The sequence below is a fragment of the Struthio camelus genome, chromosome 5, assembly GCF_040807025.1.
Source record: "Struthio camelus isolate bStrCam1 chromosome 5, bStrCam1.hap1, whole genome shotgun sequence".
NCBI classification, from domain to species: domain Eukaryota; kingdom Metazoa; phylum Chordata; class Aves; order Struthioniformes; family Struthionidae; genus Struthio; species Struthio camelus.
In genome coordinates this window covers 43,809,557-43,833,311 of record NC_090946.1, presented here as the reverse complement: position 1 = coordinate 43,833,311, position 23,755 = coordinate 43,809,557, and the positions used below count along the sequence as shown (strand labels likewise).

Below are 23,755 nucleotides of genomic sequence, written 5' to 3'. Positions count from 1 at the left end.
CTGCATGGGAACTGACTATTGTATTTCCTTGCCCAGCGAGAAATACAAAAAACAAGCCAGCAGCAAAATGGTGAAAAATCAACGTGCTTTCATGTTTCTCCTTTTTAAAAATCTGAAAGTTACTTGTAAGATAAGGGAGTGTTATTAAATTACATATGTGAACTTGACATTGTATTGCTGAACAGTTATTGAACTTGTGTATGTTTACTGCAGTTATGTACGGTGGTGCTCGTTAGCAATTAAATTGTAGTAATGATGCGTAAGATTAATAATCTGTATTGAAACACTCCTCAAATGGCTTTTCTGAAATATACCTGGGGTTGTGCTATTTAAACCCAGCAGGTTTTACACTAGTGGGTGCCCCCACACTCATCCTACTCAAACAAATAGAGCAAGTTTCATTGTTAGAAAGCAAGTATTTATTCTCCTCGGTCAGTCCCAGCTGCTCCTCCTGCTGATGTGCATTCAATTTTGAGATAGGTTGTACTAAAAGGAGGCTGCAGACCAGGGGACTATGGTAGGGAGAGGTTGAATCCTACATCCTTTTTGGAAGACTGCGGTGTCATAATTACGTAACATGGAACTATTATTGTCATTCTTACAGTATCGGTATCATGGTATTGGCTAATGTGGTACGATTATTACGTGATATTGGATCAATATTAGCAAACCTGCTTGGGGCTATAAATAAAATTTAATGGGACATAAAGGCAGAAGTATTCATAAGGAAAGCTGGAAGAGGATGGACTGTTAACAGTGCTGAGAAGCAGCAGGTGGCTTTCCAGGGTTCAGGTGTGGCAGAGAAAGCTCTTGAATTTTCATTAAGAGTGTGTGGTAGAAAGGAAGGCAACTGCTAGATGCTTAAACAAGCAAGCAGAATTTAAGTTACAGCTAATGGCAAGGCTGTTTTCAGCTAAATAGCTTGAAAATACCTGTATTCAGTATCAAAGCTGCCTTTACAATCAGAGAACAGAAGCGAAAGAGGAGTCAGCAAGTCACCGTGCACTAGGGGAGGATTTGTTTCAGCCTTAAGTGAACATCTACAAGCAGGGAAATTACACTGTAAAGTGTCTGTCTCTCTCCACCGTCTGTAAGTCTGGAGAGACTAATTCAAATGACAGTGTCTGCATTGTAGACATCTACAGTTAAGTGAGATGCATCCCACCCAAGCCCTGGGAAGCTGTGAGGAACTTTCTGAGGGCACAGCATCTAGCATCTTGTTAGAAAAATTACATTTGCAGATATCTTGTAAGGACTTTTCTCACAGAAACTGTCCAAAGACGTGGGAACTGTCACAGCAGGGACACAGCCTCTCTTGGGAGTGTCGATAGGATCCTCATTAATGCTGGCAGGAGTCCTGTACACCACTGTGCTGTGCTCAAGGCAGAGCCAAGAAAGCGAGCGCTGGAAAGCCTAGCGCTTCCTGGTAGTGCTAGCAAAGAGATTTCATGAAAACTGCAATTGCAAGTGGCTTGAAATGAAAGTGAGTAATTCAATGGTATAACAAGTAGACCAGTTCTGCTCTTATACCCAGCAGTGCAAATCCCAAATCATTGGGCTGATTGCAGTGGGATATTTCTGTGTCTTTCCAGCTGAGCAAATTGGTTGTGGTGGGGGTGGCCTGTGAGGCACTGCCCGAGGCAGCAGCAGCCAAGACTCGGAGACCTCCCCGGTCTCTTTCCAGCATGTTTCTGTGCTCTGATAAACTTGCAGGATCATGTCCACTGGTCTCCTGGGTTTGGCTGAGCCCCATAACTTACTTATTTACTGGCTGTCCATTATTTATGTGGGAGCAGGAAAGCCAGTCAGTTGGGTTTTTTTTTCTCTGTGTTTTTATTTTAACTCTTTTTCTTGCTCTCGTTTCTTCCGCCTCTCTGTCACTATCTTTCATGTACGATTTGTTTTGCCTCTGTTGATTTTGGAAGCGTGCAAAAATATAGCAGACAAAATGCCAAGCTTCCATTAAAAAAAAAAAAAAAAAAAAGGCCAACAGAGAGCTGTATACATTTTTTACGACCTGGAAATCTCTTGAGACATCTTGAGATTGCGGAGATGTTCATCTAACTGGTGGATTGATTTTTCCCATCTTCAAAGTGTGTCAGCTGGAAAGAGAAATGACTAAGTGGGAATATGGGACACACTAATTTTACCCAAAGGGAAAGGAGACTGCACACCTGTTTATAGACCTAACTAGAGAACACATGGCGCTTTACAGGAATGTACTGTGAAGCTTGCAATACGCTAATACAATAATTTTGTGTGTGACTGTGAATGTATATTGAAAATTGAGTTATCTTGGAAAGAGTTTTGTCTGCAGAAAGCACTTGTATCTTATATGACCCCTACTGGCTGAAACCTGCTGCCAAAATTATTTTTATTTCATTTTTCTTTAATTTTTCTTTAACTTTCATCAGAAAATAGAATTGTCAGGATGTTGAGGAGAACAGACATATTAAGCAGCCCCCCCAGCCAAGCCTCCACTTCTCTAAATAAAAACGTTTGCGTAGAAAGTTTCTAACCAGATACGCCCCAAAGGCCATTGAAACGCAATTACTACATGGTACATTTACACGGGGCTGCCCTTATTTCTTAGCTGTTCCTGTGCAAGGTCGGTTGCTGGGGCGGTTGCTCTCTTGGAAAGCCTTTGCCGAAGGGGTGCGGTGGAGCCTGGCGCTGAGCGGGAGCTGAGCGCCGCTGCCGGGCCCTGCCGTCCTGCGCCCCGAGCGCCCCGTGGCCACCAGGAGGCAGGGGAGCTCCATCGCTCAGCCCGCGCCCGGCACGCAGAAACCCCCCGGCCGCCAAGAGTAGTTTTTGTACTGCTTTTGCCCGACTAAGAAATTGTACGTAACCATTTAGGAGATGGACATGAGACCCCTGCGCTGGCTGTCGTTCCCGCGCGTACCTGAATCTTGGTGCGCTGTCTCATGCCGTTGTTTGCTTGCTGGCAGGTGTCCCAAAGCACGCTGGGTGCTGCCTAATTACACTGAGCTTTTTCCTGCCTCGGAAAACTAAAAGGCACAAGTAAGAAGAACTTACAGTTTAAAAGCAGGGTGCACAGTCTAGGGAAGGAGAGAGGAGGAAGGGAGGACGGCTGGTTGCGGGAGGAGCCGAGCGTGAGCAGCGTGAAGCACGCTCTCGTGGGCACCAAGTGCCGCGGTCTCCGTGGAAATGCTGCATTAGTGAAGGACCAGCGCTCTGCCGTGCCCTTCGCACACATCCTCGCTGCGGCTGTCTATCCCCTCCGCGCGCCACCTGGGACAGGTTTCGGCGGGTCTCAGCCGCACCAGGCTGACCATAGCAAGGATCTGGCCGTTACGTCATGCAGTGGTGTAAACACGTGCCCTGGCTGAACCTCGTGTTGAGTTGTACCTATTACTTTCATTCATTTCCCCTCTTGACCCTGATGTTAAAATGCTTTTCTCTCTCTCTCTCTCTCTCTCTCTCTCTCTTTCTTTCTCTCTTTCTTGGTGAAAGGAAGTGAGAAGAAGATTGTGAACAGTGAGAGCTGTGAGATGGGAGGTGTAACAGGCTAGTAAGGTGGAGCTCCTGAGGAAGGAGAGAGTATGGAGCATGTTTCAGACTCTGATAGCCATTCAGTCATTACACCGTCAAGGCAGGAGTATCATGTCCTCCCCCAAGATGGGGATGTAACACTATCCTCCGTATATTGACAGTCTCTTCTTCTCAGTCTCCAGAGCCATCCATATTTTGCCTCTGATCAGGTTTAAAAAATCCAGCTTTGTTTTACAGTGTACCTCAGAAGCAATTTAAAAATTCCCTGTACTTTCCCAGCTGTCTTCCTCACTGAGAGGCAGCTGCAAACGGCCTGCAGCGACTGGCAGCCTCTGTGGTAGCCTTGCAGAGAAGCAGAGCAGATGCATGGATGACGCCCAGAAGGCTCTCTGTGCCTCGAGGGGGTCTTTGCGGGATTAGCGCCATTGTGGGACGGTTTCTGCAAGTGACAGCAGCTTAGTTACATGCTGGGTGAGGAGGGAGTGGTTTATCCCTCTGACAACATTTTAGGACACTGGTGTCCATCTTACCAGGTTTCTCCAGATCAACATGCTGTTTTATAAAGGACAGAGAACCTGTGATCAATGCTGCTTTTTCCTCCATGCAGACAGCCTTGGTCCCAGGCCTGTCCTGTTCTCCTTAGGGCACCCGCAGAGGGGGAACAGACGGATGCCTCCCCTCCTCTCCTGCTCTGTGCAAGAGCCGCACCTGTGAGCTGCTCCCAGCACCTCCCAGAGAAGTGCTGGGAGGCAGTGCAGCGTCTTCGCCTGGTCCCTTGTTGGGATGTGGCTCAACTTCCAGGTCAGAAATTGCAGAACTGAGTCCGAGAGCACATTTGCACTTCATAATTGAGCACAAATTCCCACGCAGCCATCCTGTGCCCGCTCCTTTCCTGGGCAGAAATCCCTGCCTCGCTCCTGTGAGTGCTGTAGGAATCCCATGTGAACCCTGCTGATGCATTGGATCGTGAGATGCATCCTGAGATGGTGCCAGTGGCTTCCTCTTGGCAGAGAGTTTGCCTTGAAGTCAAGGCTGCAGGGCTGGGTGTCCTTCTTTGATGTTTCATGATTTTCAGGTACCAGCCATAGTGAATAACTTGGAAATTTTTACCAAGACAAAATTCCCTTTTGCCTTGAAGAGGACGTCCAGCCTTGGGCATGAATTTGCAATCACTTGCAGTAAAAAAAGCTTGTTAGTGTCAGGCTGGTTTGGTTGGTTGATTTCCAGATTGAGCCAAATGGTTATTAAAACGGATGGTGCTCCTGTCCTGGCAAGATGTCAGCTTCTAATGTTCCCAGTTCTCCCCGCAACCATGCTCTCCCAGCCCGCCTCCCAGGCTCCAGGGGGAGAAGATAAGCCACTAGAAAATTCTCTGTCTAGCTGTCTGTTTGTCTTTAGTGTCCCAGTTACTCTGGAATGATTAGCGTCTTTTCTTTTTACACCTTTTTTGTATTCACATATTACACTCACATCTGAAATGGAATGATAAAATAATTTCAGTGTGAAGAAAGTCACGTTTGGCATCAGATTGTATCACTGTGAGTGCCACCCTCTTCTCTATGTACATGTGATAAATGGGGGTCTCACATTTTAGTCAAATAATAAGATATAACAAGGCAGGACATCAGACAACCTTATCTTAACATCCTGAAGACTGAAAAAGGCCAGTCACACGCACACACCCCCCGACACACAGCCCAGTATACTTTATTTCAGTTTATAAAGCTAAACTTCCTTGCCAGTGTCTGACTCTGAAGGTACTGATGTAGTGGTTTGAGCACTGTCCCAGGTTCGTTTCACTGAATGCATGCCGGGGGCAAAAAAGACTGGGTTGAAGGAGTGTGTTCAGATGACCTGGGGGGAGTCAGGGCTGCAGCGTTAGCCCCCATGCACACAGCAAATCTGCAGACACTGGAGCAGAGCCACGAAGGGCAGACAGTCACTTCACATGAATTACCAGCAGTCTCAGGCAGTAAGTCCTGCCTAGGCGGGATACCATCCCCCAGAGCTGTCAGGACGGAGAGCAGCACAAGGAGGCTGGCGCTGCTGTTTGCTCCTCTTGGCCGTCTCTCCCGTGCCGTGCCGGTCCATACCCCTATCTCCCAGCTGGCTGCATCCTCCCCTCCCTGGTGCCCTTCCTCCACCGATGCAGGCTGCTCCCCGGACCGCGGACAGAAGCACCGCTTTCAGAAAGGCACATTACTTCTCTCCTCGCCCTAGTTATATCCTCCCTCCGGAGACAGCTTGGCCTTGCCGTGGCCGGCCTGCCCCTCGCCGCCAGCCACCCATTCCCCAAGGCTTCGTGCGTGGAGCGGGCAGGGCAGGACTTTGGGGAGGCCAGGGAGGGCGTTTTGCAAGGGACAGTTTTGAAGTCACCTGCCTCATACAGTGTCCGTGCGATGGGGACAGGACCCCAGGTTTGGCGACAGGGCACTGCGGCTCATCCTGGGGCTGAGACAGGCTGGGGGCAGCGCCGGGGGCAGGCGGTTCGGGGTGGCATGGGCTGCGCCGCGTCGAGCCCGGCAGCGCTGCACGTGTCCCTCGGCGTGCGGGTCCTCCTCCTGCTCGCAGTTGCTAGGGCTTGAGCGGAGGAGAGAGCCAACGCCAGTCAGTCAAGCTGCAGGAGGTTTTTAAAGGTCAAAGTAGTGCAGCCCACTGCTAGCTCTCTCAGACTTCAGAGATGGATTAAGTACCTTATTCGGGTGAGAGAGAAAGAGACTGTAACAACAGGAAAGTGCACAAGATGAAGCCAGTCTAGCAGCAGTAGCTGGAGCAAGAGACAAAATGCCGCATACTTGCAAGCTGAGCCGCTGCACGTGCAAGGTGCAGGTGCAGGAGTGTCCTCTTCCAGAGCTACCGGCTGGCAGGAAGGGGAGCGGGGCATGCACAAGGATGATTTATCCTACCCTTGCATGGAAAACGGATGTCTGTCTTTCAAACCGGCAGTTTCCCTCTATTACAGGTAGGGGACCAGGCTAAACGGATTAACAGCCTCATTTGATTATGATAACCCCAGTGTTTTTGTGACATTTACATATTGCGCCAGGAAATCCTGACTAGAGCTAGTAGGAAGTGGAGGTCTGAAGCGGAACATTAATTACCAGGGTCTGGCTCCTCCATCTGTCCGTCACCCCCTCTATCAAAGGGGTTTTTCCTTTAGAAGAGACTGTATCTTTGTCCTTCCACCATGGGGGAGTATTTGCCTAAGTGGTAGCAGGCTGGCATCATTGAGTAATTTGGGATGGGAACTTAGGCTGTCAGGTAAAGTTCAGCTGGTTTACTTAGTAGTCCCTCGCAACGACAAGCTGGGCAGGGGGGAAGGGACTTTCTAAGTTGAGCACCTCTTTCCGATTCCCTGAACAGCTCGTGACCCAGACAAATCTTGTCCCCGCAGCATGGTCTGGGGAGCAGATGTGGGTGCGTGCGAGCTCTGCAGGGCCTTCACCACCAGGCTGCCGAGGGACCTCCGAGACGAGCCGTGGCACTGGCTCCGAGTGCGTCCTGTGCGAGGACACAGTGGACGGCGCATCTGAGCCGCAGGAGCCGTCAGGGCATCTGTGCTCCTTTGCCATGGGGTCAGAAGGAGTCTTTTACTGTAGAGGGTTCCCAAGGTCCCTTTTAACCCTGTTTGCAGTGTAACCCTTGGCTGTGCCTGCAGAGCAGAATCGTAGCCGTTCTGCTGGGTCGCAGGACCTGGGTACCCAGGAGGGAGGCCCAGGAATATGTTCTTGCCCAAAGGTAGAGCTGGCCAAAGCAAAAGGCCACAAGGGAGCAACCTTCTTCTGGGCTGTCGCCTGAAAGACCGCATTTCAGGTGAAAGTAAATAAACCCAGCACCACCACCAAAACACCTTTTATTCCTAAGTTAAAAGACAATGTGTCTCACTCTTTCAGAAATATTCCATGGCCTTTTGTTTCACAGATCGAGATGTGGATTATGCCCTTAGACCTCAAAGGATTATGTTCTCTATGTTCATGGACTTATTTTAGTCCGTCGGTGTGGATCTAGTCAAGAAAGTATCCCTGTAAAATTGGCATATGGGCATAACAATGTTCTGTATTCATTTTTCAGTGGCATCCATCTGAATGCCGGTCAGTTTACAAGTCACAAAGAAAGATTTCTCTAAGTGCCAGTGCTACAGCTTCCCCCTGGAAATGATGTGAATATAAAATTTCTTCTGCGTTTTGCATCACCTCCCGGCGACAGATCCTGCAGGCAGAAGTTATAAGCAAATTCCACCAGGGCTGTAGGAAGCAGAATCCACCCCCTCTCCCCCAGGTGCATTGACTCTGGAGGTTTCCTGTTTGCATACCTAGTGTCACACTTCTGCAGAGATGGTTTGAATAGGAATGGTATGGCTTGAATAAGAATGTGTCACTTTTTGAAGTCACTTTTCTGATCTTAGCCACATTGCAATGGTTTGGTGTAAAGTATATCACACCTTCCCCTGCAATCACACTAAACAGTGAGTCTTCCATTAATTCAGCTAAATGTAAGATTAGACTCTAGAGCTGTGGTTTTGTGCTCTGCCCAGGTTTCTCCACAAAGTTGTATCTGAATCTCTCTATCTCTCTCCCCCTCTGTTTCTTCCTTCCCTCCCCTTTTCATTTTTCCCCACTACTAGGTTTTGGCTCGCTGTCCAAGATCTCAAAAAACAACCTTTACAGGACGTAACCACAAGAGTGGAGGAAATCTGGCAAGAGTTTCTAGCCCCTGGGGCCCAAAGTGCTATCAACCTCGATTCCCACAGCTATGAGAAAACAAGCCAAAATGTTAAAGACCCAGGGAGATACACATATGAAGATGCACAGGTTTGTTTCTGATTTTATGGAACTACTGCTAATAAAGCCCTCTGTTTTACCACAGTCTTCTCCTATCCCGTTGTCACTGCTCATTTGTAAGAAAAAGGAGAGGCACAGTTGGAAGTGACTTTGAGGATATCTACTCAAGCTGGGCAAATGATATTTTCTTTGAATCTATCAGTTATAACAGGCTCATGCTCCTCTGGGAACAAATGTTCCAAAATTTACAAGTCTGCAAGGCACAGTGAGCTGGAGCAATGTCTCAAAGAAAGCAAAGATGAAAGAATACAATCAAGTTCGGTTTGGCTTTCTGTATTCCCTGTCACCAAAGTCTGTCATGTTTACAGAATGGCTGATAGCATGTCAGAATTCTGGTTGCTACGCTTGTTTTGTCATTTATTTTATTTTAACTAATTAAATCCCCACCACCACCACCCCCCCCCAAAAAAAAAAAACAAATGCAAGAGCTTCCTCCAACACAACTAGAAACTTGTCCACCAAACAATATCTTACAATAATGATAGGACAGATGCAATGCAGTGTGCTTAATCCTCCCCTCCTAAGGGCCCCAGATTTATCAGATAAATTTTGCAGATAAATTGTACACAGAAAATGCCTTTAGGAATACAGATAATCTATGAAAAACTGCTACAAGGAAGAATTAAGACTGCATAACCTTCTGAAAAAGTGGAAGTGTCATTATATAAAGGCTAAAAGAAAAAGGAAGAAGGGATCATTTAGCAAATATTGTCAGGGACACAATTAAAAGATATCCTCCTCATAATCATTTTTATCAAAAGCATGAAATAAAACCTACAGCAAGGAAATCCCTGTTCTTTTTTTTTTTTTTAATTGACATTCAAAGACCGTTCTTCAAAATACTCCAGTAACAAAATACTGCTGACTCAGGGGAGATGTTGTGGACCACTTATACAAGGCTAGGCAATGAATTTTTCGAACTAGCATCAAATACTTTATTTTCCTGAATCCAATCCTGCTCCTTGGGGCCAGCATAGAAGGGATGTGCAAAAGTTTCAAGCCAGTCCCTTGTGAATGTGAAACAACTTAAATGTTCTTTTAAACGCTAAGGCACACAGGAATATGAAGATGTTCTGGCTGTGGTGGATTTTTTTGCTTTGCAGCTGTAGTGAGCAAGAACTTCTGTAAATTTGCCTTACCTGAAAAAAAGATGATGGCAAAATGGAGGCTAAAGCAGATAGGTGAATTATGGGGGAATTGATTAAATTGATAAGTAAAGTACTGTGAATAAGACAGATGTTTTGACAATGAGTAGTTAAGCAGAAGAAGACAGTGAGAATTTAGGCTTGAACTGAGCAGTTCAAAAATGTAATTGCAATTCAAAGGGGAGTTGATGAAATCAAGCTGGAGCTCTTACAGTTAGACTGCAATTTTAGCTCCTTGGGTTAATTTTATTTCAGAGGATTTTTATATTGCCTGATGTCCTCAGCTCATCTGTTTTGGTTCACGGAAATAGAAGTGTGAGGCAAAGGTAGAGCTTCAGGCCCAGCTATAATCCTCTTGGAGACTGAGTCTGTGCCAAGAGAGGATACAGTGATGTGGAAGGTGAAGCTGGGTTGCCTTCTTGCGCAGCGCAGAGGACTTCTGGTAGTTCTCCAAAAGCCGAGCGAGCTGTTTCTGATTGCTTGGCCAGATAGCTACCAAGGCTGCCTAACAAAGGCAGAGGAAAACAGGATGTAGCCAAAATGCCTCACGTCCTAGCAGGAGCTAACGTCCTCTCTTGCACATCCACTCTTCACAGGAGCCAGCACAGGTTTCCTCAACGCACTCTTGAGCTTCACGCCTGCCCTCCCAATGTCCCGCTCGGGTCAGCGCTACCTACCTCACTGACTCTGTTGTCTCATAAATCTGCAGCAGGTTTAGGCCCAGCTCCATTATCGCGGCGCGCTGGCACCCAAGAGCCATGGGAGCTCCCACACGTCCCGCATTCCTATGGATTAAACCAGACACAACCAGTCAAAATACCCCACTGTGGGAGGGAAAATATGAGTGTTGTCCCGTCCTGTGTAACTTTAGCACAAAGAAGAAAACAACTTAAATGTCCTTGTGAATGGAGAACAAGAAAAAAATTAGTTTACAGAACAGTACATTCTTTGAATGCCTGCAACTCGGAGACACTAAGACTAAGAGGAAAGACAAGGGTTGGCTGAACTGAGAAGAAAAAAAAATGCTGCTCCTGCAGTGGGAAAATAGGAGAAGGTGATGTGGCACTGTAGCCTTTATGCTGACCTGGGAGACCCACAAAATGCCAATTCCGTACAAAAAGCACTGGAAGTGAACTCAGTCACTGCACGTGAGAAGGGAGAGGTGGAGCACAGAAAAATTACCTCAGGCTAGTGAATGTGTTATAACCGAAGCTGTTTTCAGGTATTTAATGCTGTAAATGGGCGTGCTCCTGTGCGCTGCCCCTGACAGCGCTCCCAGACTCTGCACAGCCACGAAGGGCAACCGAAGGAGGCAGCGGAGGGCGTTTTGGTGAGAAAGCTGGTGTAGAAGAACACAGGCAGAAAAGCAGGCTCCTGACAAACACGCTTCTCGGTTAAACACCTCTGGCTCCCAAGGCCTCTCGCAGTCTGAAGGCAAATGGTCCCTATAGCTAGGAAAAGTGACACTGAAAGTCTTAGCTCCAAGCATTTTACAGGAGCTCCTAAGCCAACCTGATTTTGGGGTGGCGTTTATTGTTTCAGACAACGCTCTTGCTAAGATGTTTCCCGCGTTCGAGAAGCGCGTGTTTTGCCGTTTCCCCATCTCGGCTCCTCTCGGCCTCTCCCTCGCTGCTGGCTCTGCAGGCCTGCGCCGCTCTGCTTGCGCAAAGCCGCCTCCGCGTGCTGGCGCTCCTGCTCATGCCGGTCGCCCGCCCCAGGCGCCGCGCGAGCGCTGCCCGGGCGCTTCGGCGGGGAGCAGCGTGCAGGGCTGGTCCTGCGCCCACCACCCCCTGCCACCCCTCTTTGCCTCGCACCTCGTCCTCGACCTGGACAACTCCTGCTGCTAATTGTGTCCTCATCTTCAGTACTGCCAGCTGCCCTGAGCTGCAGGACGTGTTGTTATTTTAGAGCTGGGCCCTGCCAGAGGAGAGCCTACCAGTTTGGCTCATTATTTTCTTCTCTTAAACAACTGTCCACTAAACAAAATAGCGTAACCATTGTCACTGGGGACTAAAGCAGCTTTTAAGACAGGGGCACCATGGGGAAAGGTCAGCTCATTCAAACAGTTCAATTAACTATTTTGCAGGATCTAAATTTCCATAGGAGTTATCAGCATCACTGAGCAACCAATGTGGGGCCCCACAATCTGAAGCAGCCACGGCCAGCTCTAGAAAGTAAATATGTTCTCGTCCATCCAAGCGGCCTCTCTTGGCTAATGAGCTGCTGACAGCCAGACAAATTCGTCTTTAATAGGGGAACCCTATCTTTAATAGGGTAACCTATTTTATGGTTTATCTCTACAACACATTATGAGGCCTTTAAGAATTTTTTCCCAGCTTCAGGTATCTCCTTCCTTCCCCCGAAATGTTTTTCTGCTTTCAGAAAGTCTTTAATCTCACTCTCATTCCCAAAGGCCTTGGCATTGTAAACAGCTATCGCAAGAATGCATCGTGTTTCCTGATATGAATGTTTGGTTGTAGGGGCATTTACTGCCATGGTTCAGAGCCAGGAATACTAGAATAAGGTGAGCCACATAGTTGTTCTTGCAATTACTTTTCTGTTTGCTTAATGGAGTTTTTTTATTGTTGCTTTGTTTATTTTTCATCTTTAATAAGTAAAACAGGGTTTTAGAGTGACTTTCCCTTACCTGAACTAATCAGCTATTGTTTTCTCTGAAGATGATCCAGGGGAATTCAGTTCTAATCTCAGCTCCGTTAGGGATTTTAACTATGCTGTGCATATGCTTGACTAATTCCAGAGTAGATTTAGACTGTAATGCCAGACTTGGAGCTGATCAAACTAGAAATGCACCTGGCCCAGATTTGGGCCCACGTCACGCTCTCAGCTGCCCCGAGTCTTGGTTTGGTTTGTTCTGCACTGTTACAGAAATAGGAGCCTCTGCCGCGTTCTTGGTGATCAGTCCTCAGTTTTTCATTCGGGTCCCATCAAGTAGCTGTGAGTGCAGACGCAATCGTGACAGGATCCTGTTGAATTCAAAAGCAGTCTGCAGGCATGAGCTAGGATCTCCTGGAAGGGGAATGTCATTTTTTTTACCGAGAAAGGAAAATAAGGGATGCCCTTTTTCACACTGACTGTTTTTTCAAGCATGCACAGGATGTGAAAGCAAGCATACAGAGCAGTGTATGCATGGTACCTATTGAGCGAGCATACAGAACTTCTTTTGTAGGACTGGAGCAAAATCATAGCATGGAAGGAAAATATGAAAATAGTCATTCGTTGTGGGCCTGTATCACCTTTCATATAAGAAACTAAAGAAACTTTATTGCTACTTTCTTAAATCTTTTTACTCCCCTTCAACGAGTCACCCTACTTACACACACATCTATAAAGGAAGATGAATAAGGGTGAGGAAACTGAGGCAGCACATAACAGTTCTCTTTGGTGGGATGGACAGTCAGTAAGAAAGCATAGGACAGACCCAGGAGTTCCTTGAAGGGCAGCTCGCCTCCACCTGAGCCAGCACTGCTCAGAAACCTAGCTACTTGCATTACGTGGATTTGAAAACTGCAGCTGAGTCAGCCCAAAGCTCTTCACCAGATGGTATCCTGACAGTGGGATAAGGCCTGTTGGCTGTGGTATGTCCACCCTTGAGCTATTATCTTCACACTGTGCTAACTCATATATCCCATTAGACTAACTTTAACCTGCATCTCCAGTGGGTTGTGTTACCATGCACTAATCCTCTAATCTTCGCAGCAGACCGCTTTGTTGCCTCAGTTTGTCCTTTGCCCTCCTCTGTGCTGTCCCAGAGCTCAGGCCATCGGTGCTTGGTTTGGATGAGGCCTCAGCAGACTGTCCTTTAAGTTGCCCCCGGGTGCATTAGACCTGCAATTCACATTAAGATGAACTTGCTGCAAGTGCACAGAGAACTCTGAATAACAGGTAATATATAGCCTAGTTCCACCCCTCTTCTTGCGTATCTAAAAGTCAGAGCCCCTGTGGATGTATGTGTACGTGAATGGTGACGGGGCCACCTGAAGCCTTTTGAGAGCCTGAACCTTCCTATGGGGGGCAGTGACTACAGAAGGACATGGACATTATTCTCTTCTTCTCCTTTGGCTTTGACGCTGTGGGACTGGAAGGGAAAATCTTTCCTTACGCTGCACTTCAGTTGCCCTCCCTATATGTACGTGTTTGTGACTGTAGAAACAGCCTTCACCAGAAGCATCACTGTTCCTGTGTATCTGTTACACGTGCAAGTTCTTTCCCTTGTGGGTTTCACAAAACAACCTACAACCCAACAGAATCTAAGTACTAGAGCCCCAAAGTATACCCCGCAGAGCAATTAGGTGGATGGAACAAAAATAGGAAAGTGGGCATATGAAGGGTTATGCTAGCATGGGTGTTACTGCACAGAGCAGAAAGTAAAAAACTTGAAGCAGAGGTCTACGTAGTAGCAGATATTTAGTGTTACTACTTTCCTGAGATTTTTCCTTAAGGTATAAACACACCACAAATCATCAAGTACTGCTTTTATCCAGTGCTTTTCATTTTAATTTGCGGTGGTCGTGTTTTATGACAAACATTTAACATCCAGCTTTTGTCTAGTTTTTGCTTTTCTGTCTGTTAAGGCATCAGGGATCGAACTACTATGTACACTAACTCCTCTCTGTACTCCACAGGCAGAGAAAGGGCTAGGAAAAACCATGAGTGAGCTCTCACCTTGCACTTAGAGTGACCAAATCTTTCATCTCCAGATGAAAGCTCATGAGAGTGCTGTGACAAGAACGGGCAACATATTCGCACAGCAGAATAGTCTGCCCGTTCCTTGGTATATAGATCATGCCAGGCTGGCTAGGACCACATGCATGAACAGTAACAGTCTCTCATGTGCCAAACACTTCAAAACTCCAAAAAGTCTCTCACTTAAAAATGGAATTCAGCACTCAGGCCCTGGCTCTCTGGGACTTTTGTGCCAGTACTGTGCGTTGTGCTTCTTGGATGCAAGAAGTAGCTGTATGTCAAATCCTGAGCAAGAGTATTTCCTGGTCACGTGAGTGAGGCAGCAGCTAACACTATTCTATTTCTCCCAAGTAGCGAGAGAAAGTGCTTGCAAATAAGCCCCTTTGTACCTGAGCATCCAGGACTCTGTGAGTCCACGTCTCATGCTATGAATGTCATATGTTGTCTGGATGGGTTCGTTGGCAACTAGATCTAAGATTCTGGTATGCATTTGTGGTGTGGACTCCAAGACCTGAGCTCAATCACTTAAAGGCACATCCAAGATGTTATACCAGTAGATTTCCTACAGCCACAATGTTAATGAGATTTGGATGGCTGCAGATCTGTTTATATATCCAGCATATATTCTCCATGTAGGCATCCAAGAAGGGCTGATTATACCTATCCTCGCATAGCCCCCATTACCGAGAAGCCATATGCCACTTTCTATTGTAGGTTGCTTCTGTAAGGCTGAATCCTGATCTGTCACCATCTTCCATGGGACAGAGAATGCAATGCCCAGTGCATTGCTGCTATATGAGGGATTCTGTGTTTTCCCACCCATGGCAGAGTTCAGTTTTTTGGCAGGGTTTTCACCACAGGAAACGGAAAGAGGAAGCTGCAGATGGCCTTGCAAATGGTTTTGGCCAAAGAGTTGAATAGTTTCCATCCCATGGCTACACCACAGCACGTACAGGAGCGCAGAGAGCCATCTGCATTGCTGCATCTCCTAGATATTGTATCCTGTTTGGAAAAGGGATTCCAGGCTTCCAAGCACTATGCAAGTTTCTCCCCTCCTCCCAGGCAAAACCTGTTCACTTGGGCTTTTTGCCAGCAGCAAGGATTTGGCCCATATTGAGAGAATCAGCCTCTTAGCCACGATCATTGTTCTCAAAACCTAAAGCTGCTCATACGGCGTTGGACTCCCGGCAGCCCACTCCTGTCTCCCAGGATAGCCCTTGCTATATTTAGGACTAAATCCTCCCACAGTACCAAGCTGACCCCTTAACTGTGCTGCTTGCCAGAGCTCTTCACCTCTGTCGGCTTCGGCATTGCGTCTGCCCCCGACCCCCCAGCAGCTCTGGGTTCCCGTTTGTATGGTGGAAGGTATGAAGTAAACCAGTTGTCTCATCAATTTACAGGGGAGCCAAAGCTAAATTTATGTGTTACTTTTATCAATGTACTTTCACGCAAAAGATTTACATTGTGTTTCCAACTATGTATCTACAGGGCTAAACAAAGGATTTCTGTGTATTACTCAAAATGAGCTCTCATTGCTTACAGTTATTTCTCCTGCTAAAGTTCCTTCTTACATTACTGTGCCTTCAGCCCAGTGTAATTTCATTTGCGGTCTGAAAAGAGGTTTTATGCTTCTTAGTTTAGCAAGGAGGTTGGTCTATATTACAGTATAATTATTCATCTTTTTTCCTTGGTAATAAAAACAACTTGGTTGAGTGTGAAGAAAATGCACCAGCTAAAATCGTGGGTGTAAATTATTGTGTCACTTGAATAACCTGAGAGTGGCCAAAAAGATATAGCTCAAATTTTCCAGAGCAATTCGCACTCAGGTGTGAATTCACCTTAGGTGTCATTTACCAACCTGAAACATTTCTTTTCTAAACTATAAATCACAGGAAATCTAGCACTCCAGCAGCAGCAACAGCACTCATTTACTGCTAGCCATGCTAGGTGGCAGTACTGCTGGGCACCAGTGAGGCTTGGGAAAAGGGGTCCCTTGCTGGTTAACGCATTCGGACAGCTCAAAAATGGCAGTACAGCATTGTTGAGAAGAGTAAAGTGCTAAATGCAAAGACTAGAATAAGCAGCTCCGGAGGAGTTCTTAGGGAGGATTTGGAGACATTAAGGGGGATTGGAATAAAACCCCCATGTTTCACGTGTGTGCGCGCACACACAGACACGCACACACACTTCCTATCAGATTCAGTCAGGACAAGCGTGAAGGTCTTTTCTTCTATTGTGTACTGCATGCATTGTCTCAACTGTATCTGCTACCGGTTATTTCTGCCTCCAGGGCCGACATGGCATTTTTCCCGCCTTGCCTGGAGCACATTTCAGCACAGTCAGTTAGACTGAACGGCAGTTGATAATTAATGCTCCTAAAAACCTTTGTACTGAGTAGTGGCACAGGTAAACTACCTCTGTTTACCTCTACCAGCTAAACTACCTCTGAGTAGTGGCACAGGTAAACTACCTACCTGAGTAGGTTTGCTTTCGTTTCTTCGGCATAGACATTTAGGAAGAACCTGGTGGTGGTGTGCTACAGTGTCCTCCTGGTCAGGCGGGATACCTGAGGGTGGGCTGGGACAAGTGCAATGGAGCCAATGTGATATGTTGAGAATAGCCCCTGGGTAGCACTTTTGCTGCCTGCGGGACACATGCTTTCTGGCCCTGGGGCATAACCTTGCCTCCTCTGCGGCAGAGGTGTCTGTGCAGAGCAGAGGCACTGGCAGAGGGGCATTGGGCAGCTGCCAAGTCTCTTGGGAAGGTGCAGCAGTCCCGCGCTGGGTGCTCAGAAAAGCATCTGCCTGCTCCCACCTTCCCATCCCCTCTTTCTGCAGTGGAGACAGCCCTTTGAAAAGCCAAACTCAGACAGGTCCCCAGCTGGCATTGGTTATCATCCTCCTCGCGAAGGCCACAAGGCATTCACTGAGCCTCTGCTCTCTCATGTGTGAATGTGCAGTAAATTCTTCCCCCATGCCCGTGTACAGGTAAAACAAGCATTAACATTCATTGTGGTTTGCCATTATTTATTTAGTTATTTAATCTACTGCTTTATGTTGCTTGTGGCCTTCTCTTCTAATGGATTTGTCTGACATTCTGCAAATTTCCCTTGCAGCTGGCTAGAAGGGTAGCTGCTAGGGCTTGCATGTTTGCAATACAGAGAGAGCTCCGAATAAACTCTTACTACTTTTATGCCAAGTCTCAGTGGCAGGGTCAAGGGAGGCCCTGAAACAATCTGAAAGATAAGAGTGGGATAGCTACAGCGAGGAGGTTTCTGACCAGTTTAGGAAGGGCAAAATGGGACCTTGGAGCTGAAGTGAATCTTAGCAGATATCTTAGTGTAACCTCCCTTGTAACAGGCTGAAAAATGTGCTGAGTGGGAAAACCTTTACTTGAAACAAGCAAAGAATCTGAGATTTTCCCCTACCCCCCCCCTGCAGCAGCTAAAGCTTACCACTGTGTTGAGGTACAAAGAGGGGAAACTTTCTCTCAGCAAGTTAAAATTTAAGGGCATACTGGAAATGTACAGCCGTTCAAAGGTCATGAGACCGTTGCGCTTGGTCTTACCCCTAAACATCTCGGGCCTGTCGCGAAATGTCACAGTGGGTAAGGTACAGGTGGGTTTAGAAATAGATTTGTTTAACCAGCAACACTGCTCTTCTCTCCTATGCGCATTTCAGAGGAAAGAGCCAAGATTTTCTGCCAGAAAGGAATGTTCTTAATAATAGGCAACACACTTCCTGAGGTCTACCAGGTGCTTTGTGCAAGATAGTTTCTGTTGTTATTTTTTTATTGTTCAGCTTTTTCCCACGTATCTGTCGGGTGTTTCCAAGGCTCTGCTTGGCTGTCTTGGCTTGGCTGGCTTTGCTGCCACCCCCTGCCCTCCTCAGGGTCACTGCGCTTTGACTGCGGAGGGGGAGAGAGACCTGAGATCACATTGCAGCACATTGATTTGAAGCAGGTGCAGCTTTCAGACAGTTTCTGCTATCTCATCCACCTCCCACATTCCCATCTGGATTGCAAACTTTGATTTTTTTTTTTCCCTTTCCCCTCCTGTCAAGAAAATTTACAGAGCTTGTCCTTCATCTCCTTCCAAAGATAGGGCATGTGAAAGGAAAAAGCAGAGAGATGCTGAATCTTATCAGGGTTTTTTTCCCTGCACTTTAGCTGTCAGCTGTAGCTGGGGTGGGATTTCCTCTTGGTTTCACGTAACCGTAGAAAAGACATTTTCTGTGGTTTACCTGGCTGGTTCCCTTGTGTTCTAATTCACTGAAGTGACAACATTTTTCCCTTTAAAATTTACTGTTTGTTCTCCTTTATATCAAGGAATGGGAACCAGCTATTTTTGAAGTGTAACTCTCATTATAACTTAGGCGTAGAGAACACACTTAGCATAGCTCGTATAGCCCTCAGGCACAGTGTGTTGTTCTTCCCACCGCAGAAGAGATGTGGTTCAGGTGCACTAAACACAAAAGGGATAGACCTTTTTCTAAAGATGGTGCCTTAGTTCGGTGTCTGGGGGAGCAACATTTTGGAAGATGCATAGCAGCAGACCAGCTCTACTTTTACAAAACTTTTAAGAGAATTGTTCATTTATTGGAGAGCAAATCCACCATCTCCAGCCCACAAATATAGGAGGACAAAAGGTCATAGAAGATCTTACCAAAATGGATGTTTTTCATTTGGTTATTATCCAAAAAAAAAAAAAAAAAATTAACTGGGTGTGCCGTTCATCCCTGGATAAGAACAAGGAATATGCCTTAAAGACACTGTAATTCAGGTTGCTGTGAGCTTGTGGCTCCTGTGTTGCACCTTCTGATGAGTCTTCTGATAAACACGGAGTCTAGCGCAAGGTCTTTGTTTTGAAGTTGGCCCACACTGCTAGCGAGAGGTGACTTCTTTTTCCCCAGCCATGACATCCTGCAACAGCTGCAGGTCCAAAGAGTGATGAAAAGGAGGATTCTCAGGAGCTCACCAGAGGGAACAAGAGCGCGTTGCAGCGGCTTGCTGATCGAGGCGTGTGTACTGCTTGCAGGGATGCACACGGCCACGGAGCTTGCCACGTTCAGAAGGAGGCAGTGTGTCTCTCTCCATTAGCTTTCCAGAGCTACAACTATTTAATGTGTCAAATGTGTCCATTTAAATTGTCAAATTTACTCCTACAGCAGAAAAAGAGGGAGGAGAAGCACTGTGTGGCTGTTTTGACATTTGAAAGGCACACCGATGCTACCAGTAGAGCCCCGTCATTACATAAGCAGGTTATTATGCCAGCCTCCGTGTTAAGACAGAGATAGCCAAATGAATCCATCCTCGCAGGGCAGCATCGATCTAGCCAGCGCTCCTCAGCAGCATGCTGTGCCAGGGACATATTTTTCCCACTTTTTTTGCTGTTTTTAAAAGCAGGGTGCTACCTTGTGTAATGATTTAACAGATGACTTGGGGAGATTGTTTGTTTGTTTGTTTGTTTTTTGGCAATGCGGCTCCCTAAAGGAGTGCTATCTTAAGAAGAGGGTAGAGGGCTGGGACTCTGAGTCCTAGCGGGGGAGCAGTACCCAGCGTGGCTAGGAGATACTGCCTTCCTAGATGAAATGTTTCTCCTGCTGTTGTGCGCATGTGTTGCAGGAACTTTCCATGGCACTTGCAAAGAAATGTCGCAGTGATAATTCTGGGCAGGCTGCTCTCAGTGCAACAGATTGCAATGTCCGGAGCTGCAGCTGAGTTGCTAAAGAATTGCATAAATGGTGGATTTACTTTGCCTATTCAGGGAGCCAATAATAATGAGCTCATTCTCTTAAAATAAACAGGTTTATAAAATGCAGAGTTCTCTCAGAAGAGGGATGGGAAGGCTTAAATTTCTTGCCAGCAGCCTCAGGTATGTCGTGGAACCTGCAAGTGTATACAGTGCACCGCTAGAGATGCTGACCGTAGTTGGCAATTGCAGTCTTTTGTGAGGTTTTGAGTCTTCTCAACCATGGGATAAAGAGGAGAAACAAAAGCAGCTGCTCAGTAAATTAAGAAGCAAGAGACCGATGGACTGACATGGTAATCCACAGTGAGTTGTAAGTCTGTGCTGCAGTGGGACATGCACACACCTCTGTTAGTATGCCCATTGCTCAAGCTTTATTGGAAGAATGTGCTCAGTTGTTGAAGCTGCAGTACCTTTTTAATGCATTTAAGAAATGGGGAGCTACAAAGCAGTGGCTATAAATTCTCCCTAGAGAGTTGTAGATTTTTGAAATTATAACAGAAAATAGCTTGGTGGCAAGGAATAGGTAGGCTAAAGATCAAAGGAAATGTCCCAGTCACTAACATTTCCTGTCCTGCAGCTAGATTTGTTGTGTAACTGAGCCAAGCACGTTTTGTAGCCACAGTTTTAGCAGGAACCCTGATGGTGCCGTCTCAGCGAGGATGTTGACTGCAGCAATGTGAGCTGTCCTGTAGTGTTGTAAATTGGAAGACAGTCTTTGCTGACCTGAACAACTGGCTTAGGTTTCCAGCAGGTGCTTTAGAAATGCAGCGCTGTAAAATAAATGATCAGAGTATCGTTTGTGCCCCTGGTCCAGAGCTTCTCAAAGAAAGCCCTTTGAATTCTTGCAATTAGGTAGGAAAGTTTGCTTCTAAAGCTGTGCATGTCCCTCCCTTTCCTTATGCCCAGCCTTCTTGCTTCATTAACAATCAAAGCCTAGGAATAGTTTTTCATAATTTGAGTATGTCATTGGCAAGCAGTTGAAAGGTAGCAGTGTTGCTGTTCAGTGATTCTGAGATGTGAAAACCAGAGAAGATAATTCATAGCAACTACCCAGCTACGGCAGCAGTTGGGCTAGGGGTGTGAAATAGTCATGTTTTTCGTGTAATGGATTCAGTTAAGAAGTCAGTTTGTGGTTTATTTCATCTCAAGATCGAAGTAGTTTTTCCTGCTTCGCACAGTCAGATAGTGAGTTTATACTGTTTTTAAGGTCAAATACACGAAGTCATCTTGACATGAGCAAGAATGATTGTTCTTACTGGCAGGCGGGTGGGTTGCATGGCCAGCCAGTCTCTGCTCTGGTGTGTTCCTCTTTTATCTGACAAGAGGTAAAGAAACCATTTGGGATCCACAGGCAATCAAAATATTTAGTCACCTATCTATCAAAATGTTAAACAAAAGATCCCTGTCACCCATGACCTCATCTCAGTACCACACCACCATCCTCCCCAGCCCAACATGGGCGCCAGCACGCTGCACTCCTGGGGTGGTGCTGTGGGGGAGGACCACTGTGACGAGGGGGCTTCAGAGACCCCTCCGGCCCTTTAGGGTTGACAGGCTGCAAGACAGCTGCCCCAGTTACTCACCCTCTCTGAATGTGCAGCTCTGCCTCATCTACTACTACTGTAGGTGGACTGTCTCTAGGCACCAGAAAGGTAATTTTCATGGGGTCTTCAGACCATCCCACTTCTGGGATGATCAGCTTCCTCATGGTCCTGGAGGAGGAAGGAAAAAGACTTATAGGTATGCAGTTAGCTTTGCAGCACCAGTTGGTTATGAAACACTCCTTATGAGGACACGGAGTTTGAGAGGTAAAAATACAGCTGAGCTGGTCACAATAGGTTGAGTTTAAGTCAACAGAATCCCAAATTCCTGCTAGTTGAAGTATTAGAGAGAGAGATCTGATCATGAAAAATCCTTATTCAACCAGAAAAATGTAAATCTTTTGATGGCTGTATCTGTGATACATGCATTATTTTCCCTGTTCTTGTCTCTGTGCATGCTTGGCACATTCTGTCATGAATGAACAGAAAGAATATCCCACTGCTAAACGTGAAGTCTCATGGCAGTGCTGTGGGTGATAATATGAATCTGTGCTCTCACTTGTGTTTTCCGCAGTGGGAAAGGATCTCATATTCACTGAACGACCCTCTACAAGCATTTCTGTTGTAAAATCTTGTGCTGTCCTTTGGATAGATAACGCTACAGAAATGAGGATTTGTCATGTCTAAAAGCAGATATGGAAATTAAACGATAAAAATTGTTCCACACCAGGTTATATCTCAAGGGATACGTTTTATACTGTGTCTTAGTAAAATCGGTGGCAGTTATGCCCATGGTAGGACTATACACTGAATAGTGCAAGAAGGCTGAATTAAGCAGTTCTTCTGTGCATAAACAAGTCATCACAGATTACCCATAATGGTGAAGGTAAGGGAATTCTGCTTGGCTTGTTAACGCTGTGAAATAAGCTCTGCAACTTAAGTCTATTTTGGCTCTTCTAAAGTTTCGTGTACCATGGCTGTAGGGCAGGTGAAAGTATTTCACATTGTATAAATCAGTGTAGATAAAATTCCTCATTAACTCTGTAACGTACATCCTTGGGCAAAGTCTGAGAGAAATGTCCAGGGTGCCTGTTTTTCCCCTTGAGTTTCTTTAGTGTATTCTCAGTCTTTATTTGTCCAAGGTATTTTTATTTTGTTTTCTTAGTGTTTGGGAAAATATCTATTACAAATTCAGGAAGAATTAGGAGAAGAAGCACTGACTGTATTAAGGGATTTTCAGCAGGAAAATAAAATTGAGCAAGCAAATTGGAGGAGGGCTAGGCAAGAAGTTCTACTGCAATGAAATGCCAGTTTGCAAGTTTGAAGATTCACATAGTAAGTGCTATATACTCAGAGCAAACTCGTAACAGTTGTTTGACTCACAAGGGAAAATAAGACCCTATGGGAGGGACTCACTGACGTAGCTTCATACGTATGATATAGACATCCACATCTGAGCTAGCTGTATAAACACCTTGTATAGTCGGTCAGCCAGAGATACAGACTTTTGTAGGACGTGATCGGTTTGGCTTATTTTAAGTGTCTGCCTTAAGTGGAGATGAAATGTGTCCTAGCATCAGTTCCCCTCCATGAACCCTGAGGGGAGCACTGGCTGACAGTTCAAGTATCCAAGAATGATAAAATGAAACGTAATCATAGGTACAAATTCTGGCATTTCTTTCTTCATCCTTGTGACATCCCACTAGTTTCAGCCTGGCTAGACAGCTGCTTATGATGTGGGGATTTCTGAGAGTTACAGTCTTTGCAGAATAACACTGGCCACAGAATGCCAGCCTTTGGGGTGAGGGTTGTCTTTTTGTTTTGGGTTTATAAAGCCCCTAGCCTACCGGGGTCCTGCCCCCGGATGGACCTCCTGCACACTACCACAGTACAAATAATCAATAATAGCAGACTTAATTAGAACTTTGATCAGTCTCTCTCCCTCTAATTGCCTGTGTTTTAAGTCCCTGTGATGTCTAAATGAGTTTTGATAAGAATTCTCTGTCTCTCATTTCCTCCCGTCCCACAGGAGCACATTTACAAGCTGATGAAGAGTGACAGCTATGCGCGCTTCCTCCGTTCTAATGCTTACCAGGATTTATTGCTGGCGAAGAAGAAGGTATCTGTTGGAAAGGACATGCTTGCCTCTTTTAGCACCTCTTGATTCTTGCCTGCTGCTTGCTGCTAGTGTGAAAATGAGAATATTGTTTCCTTTTCTTTTAATTTTTTTTAAGAGCGGAATGAGAACTTTTGTTTTCTTCA

At 46.1% G+C, this 23,755-nt stretch overlaps 1 protein-coding gene across 6 annotated transcripts in view; it reads left to right on the top strand.

Moving 5' to 3' along the window:
- RGS6 (regulator of G protein signaling 6) overlaps positions 1-23,755 on the top strand; it is a 304,375-nt gene that overhangs the window by 250,163 nt on the left and 30,457 nt on the right. For all 6 annotated transcript variants that reach the window (XM_009689855.2, XM_009689852.2, XM_009689849.2 and 3 more), the window contains 2 exons: positions 8,138-8,324; positions 23,523-23,612. In XM_009689855.2, coding sequence (XP_009688150.1) covers positions 8,138-8,324; positions 23,523-23,612 — 277 coding nt within the window. The remainder of the gene's footprint in view (positions 1-8,137; positions 8,325-23,522; positions 23,613-23,755) is intronic.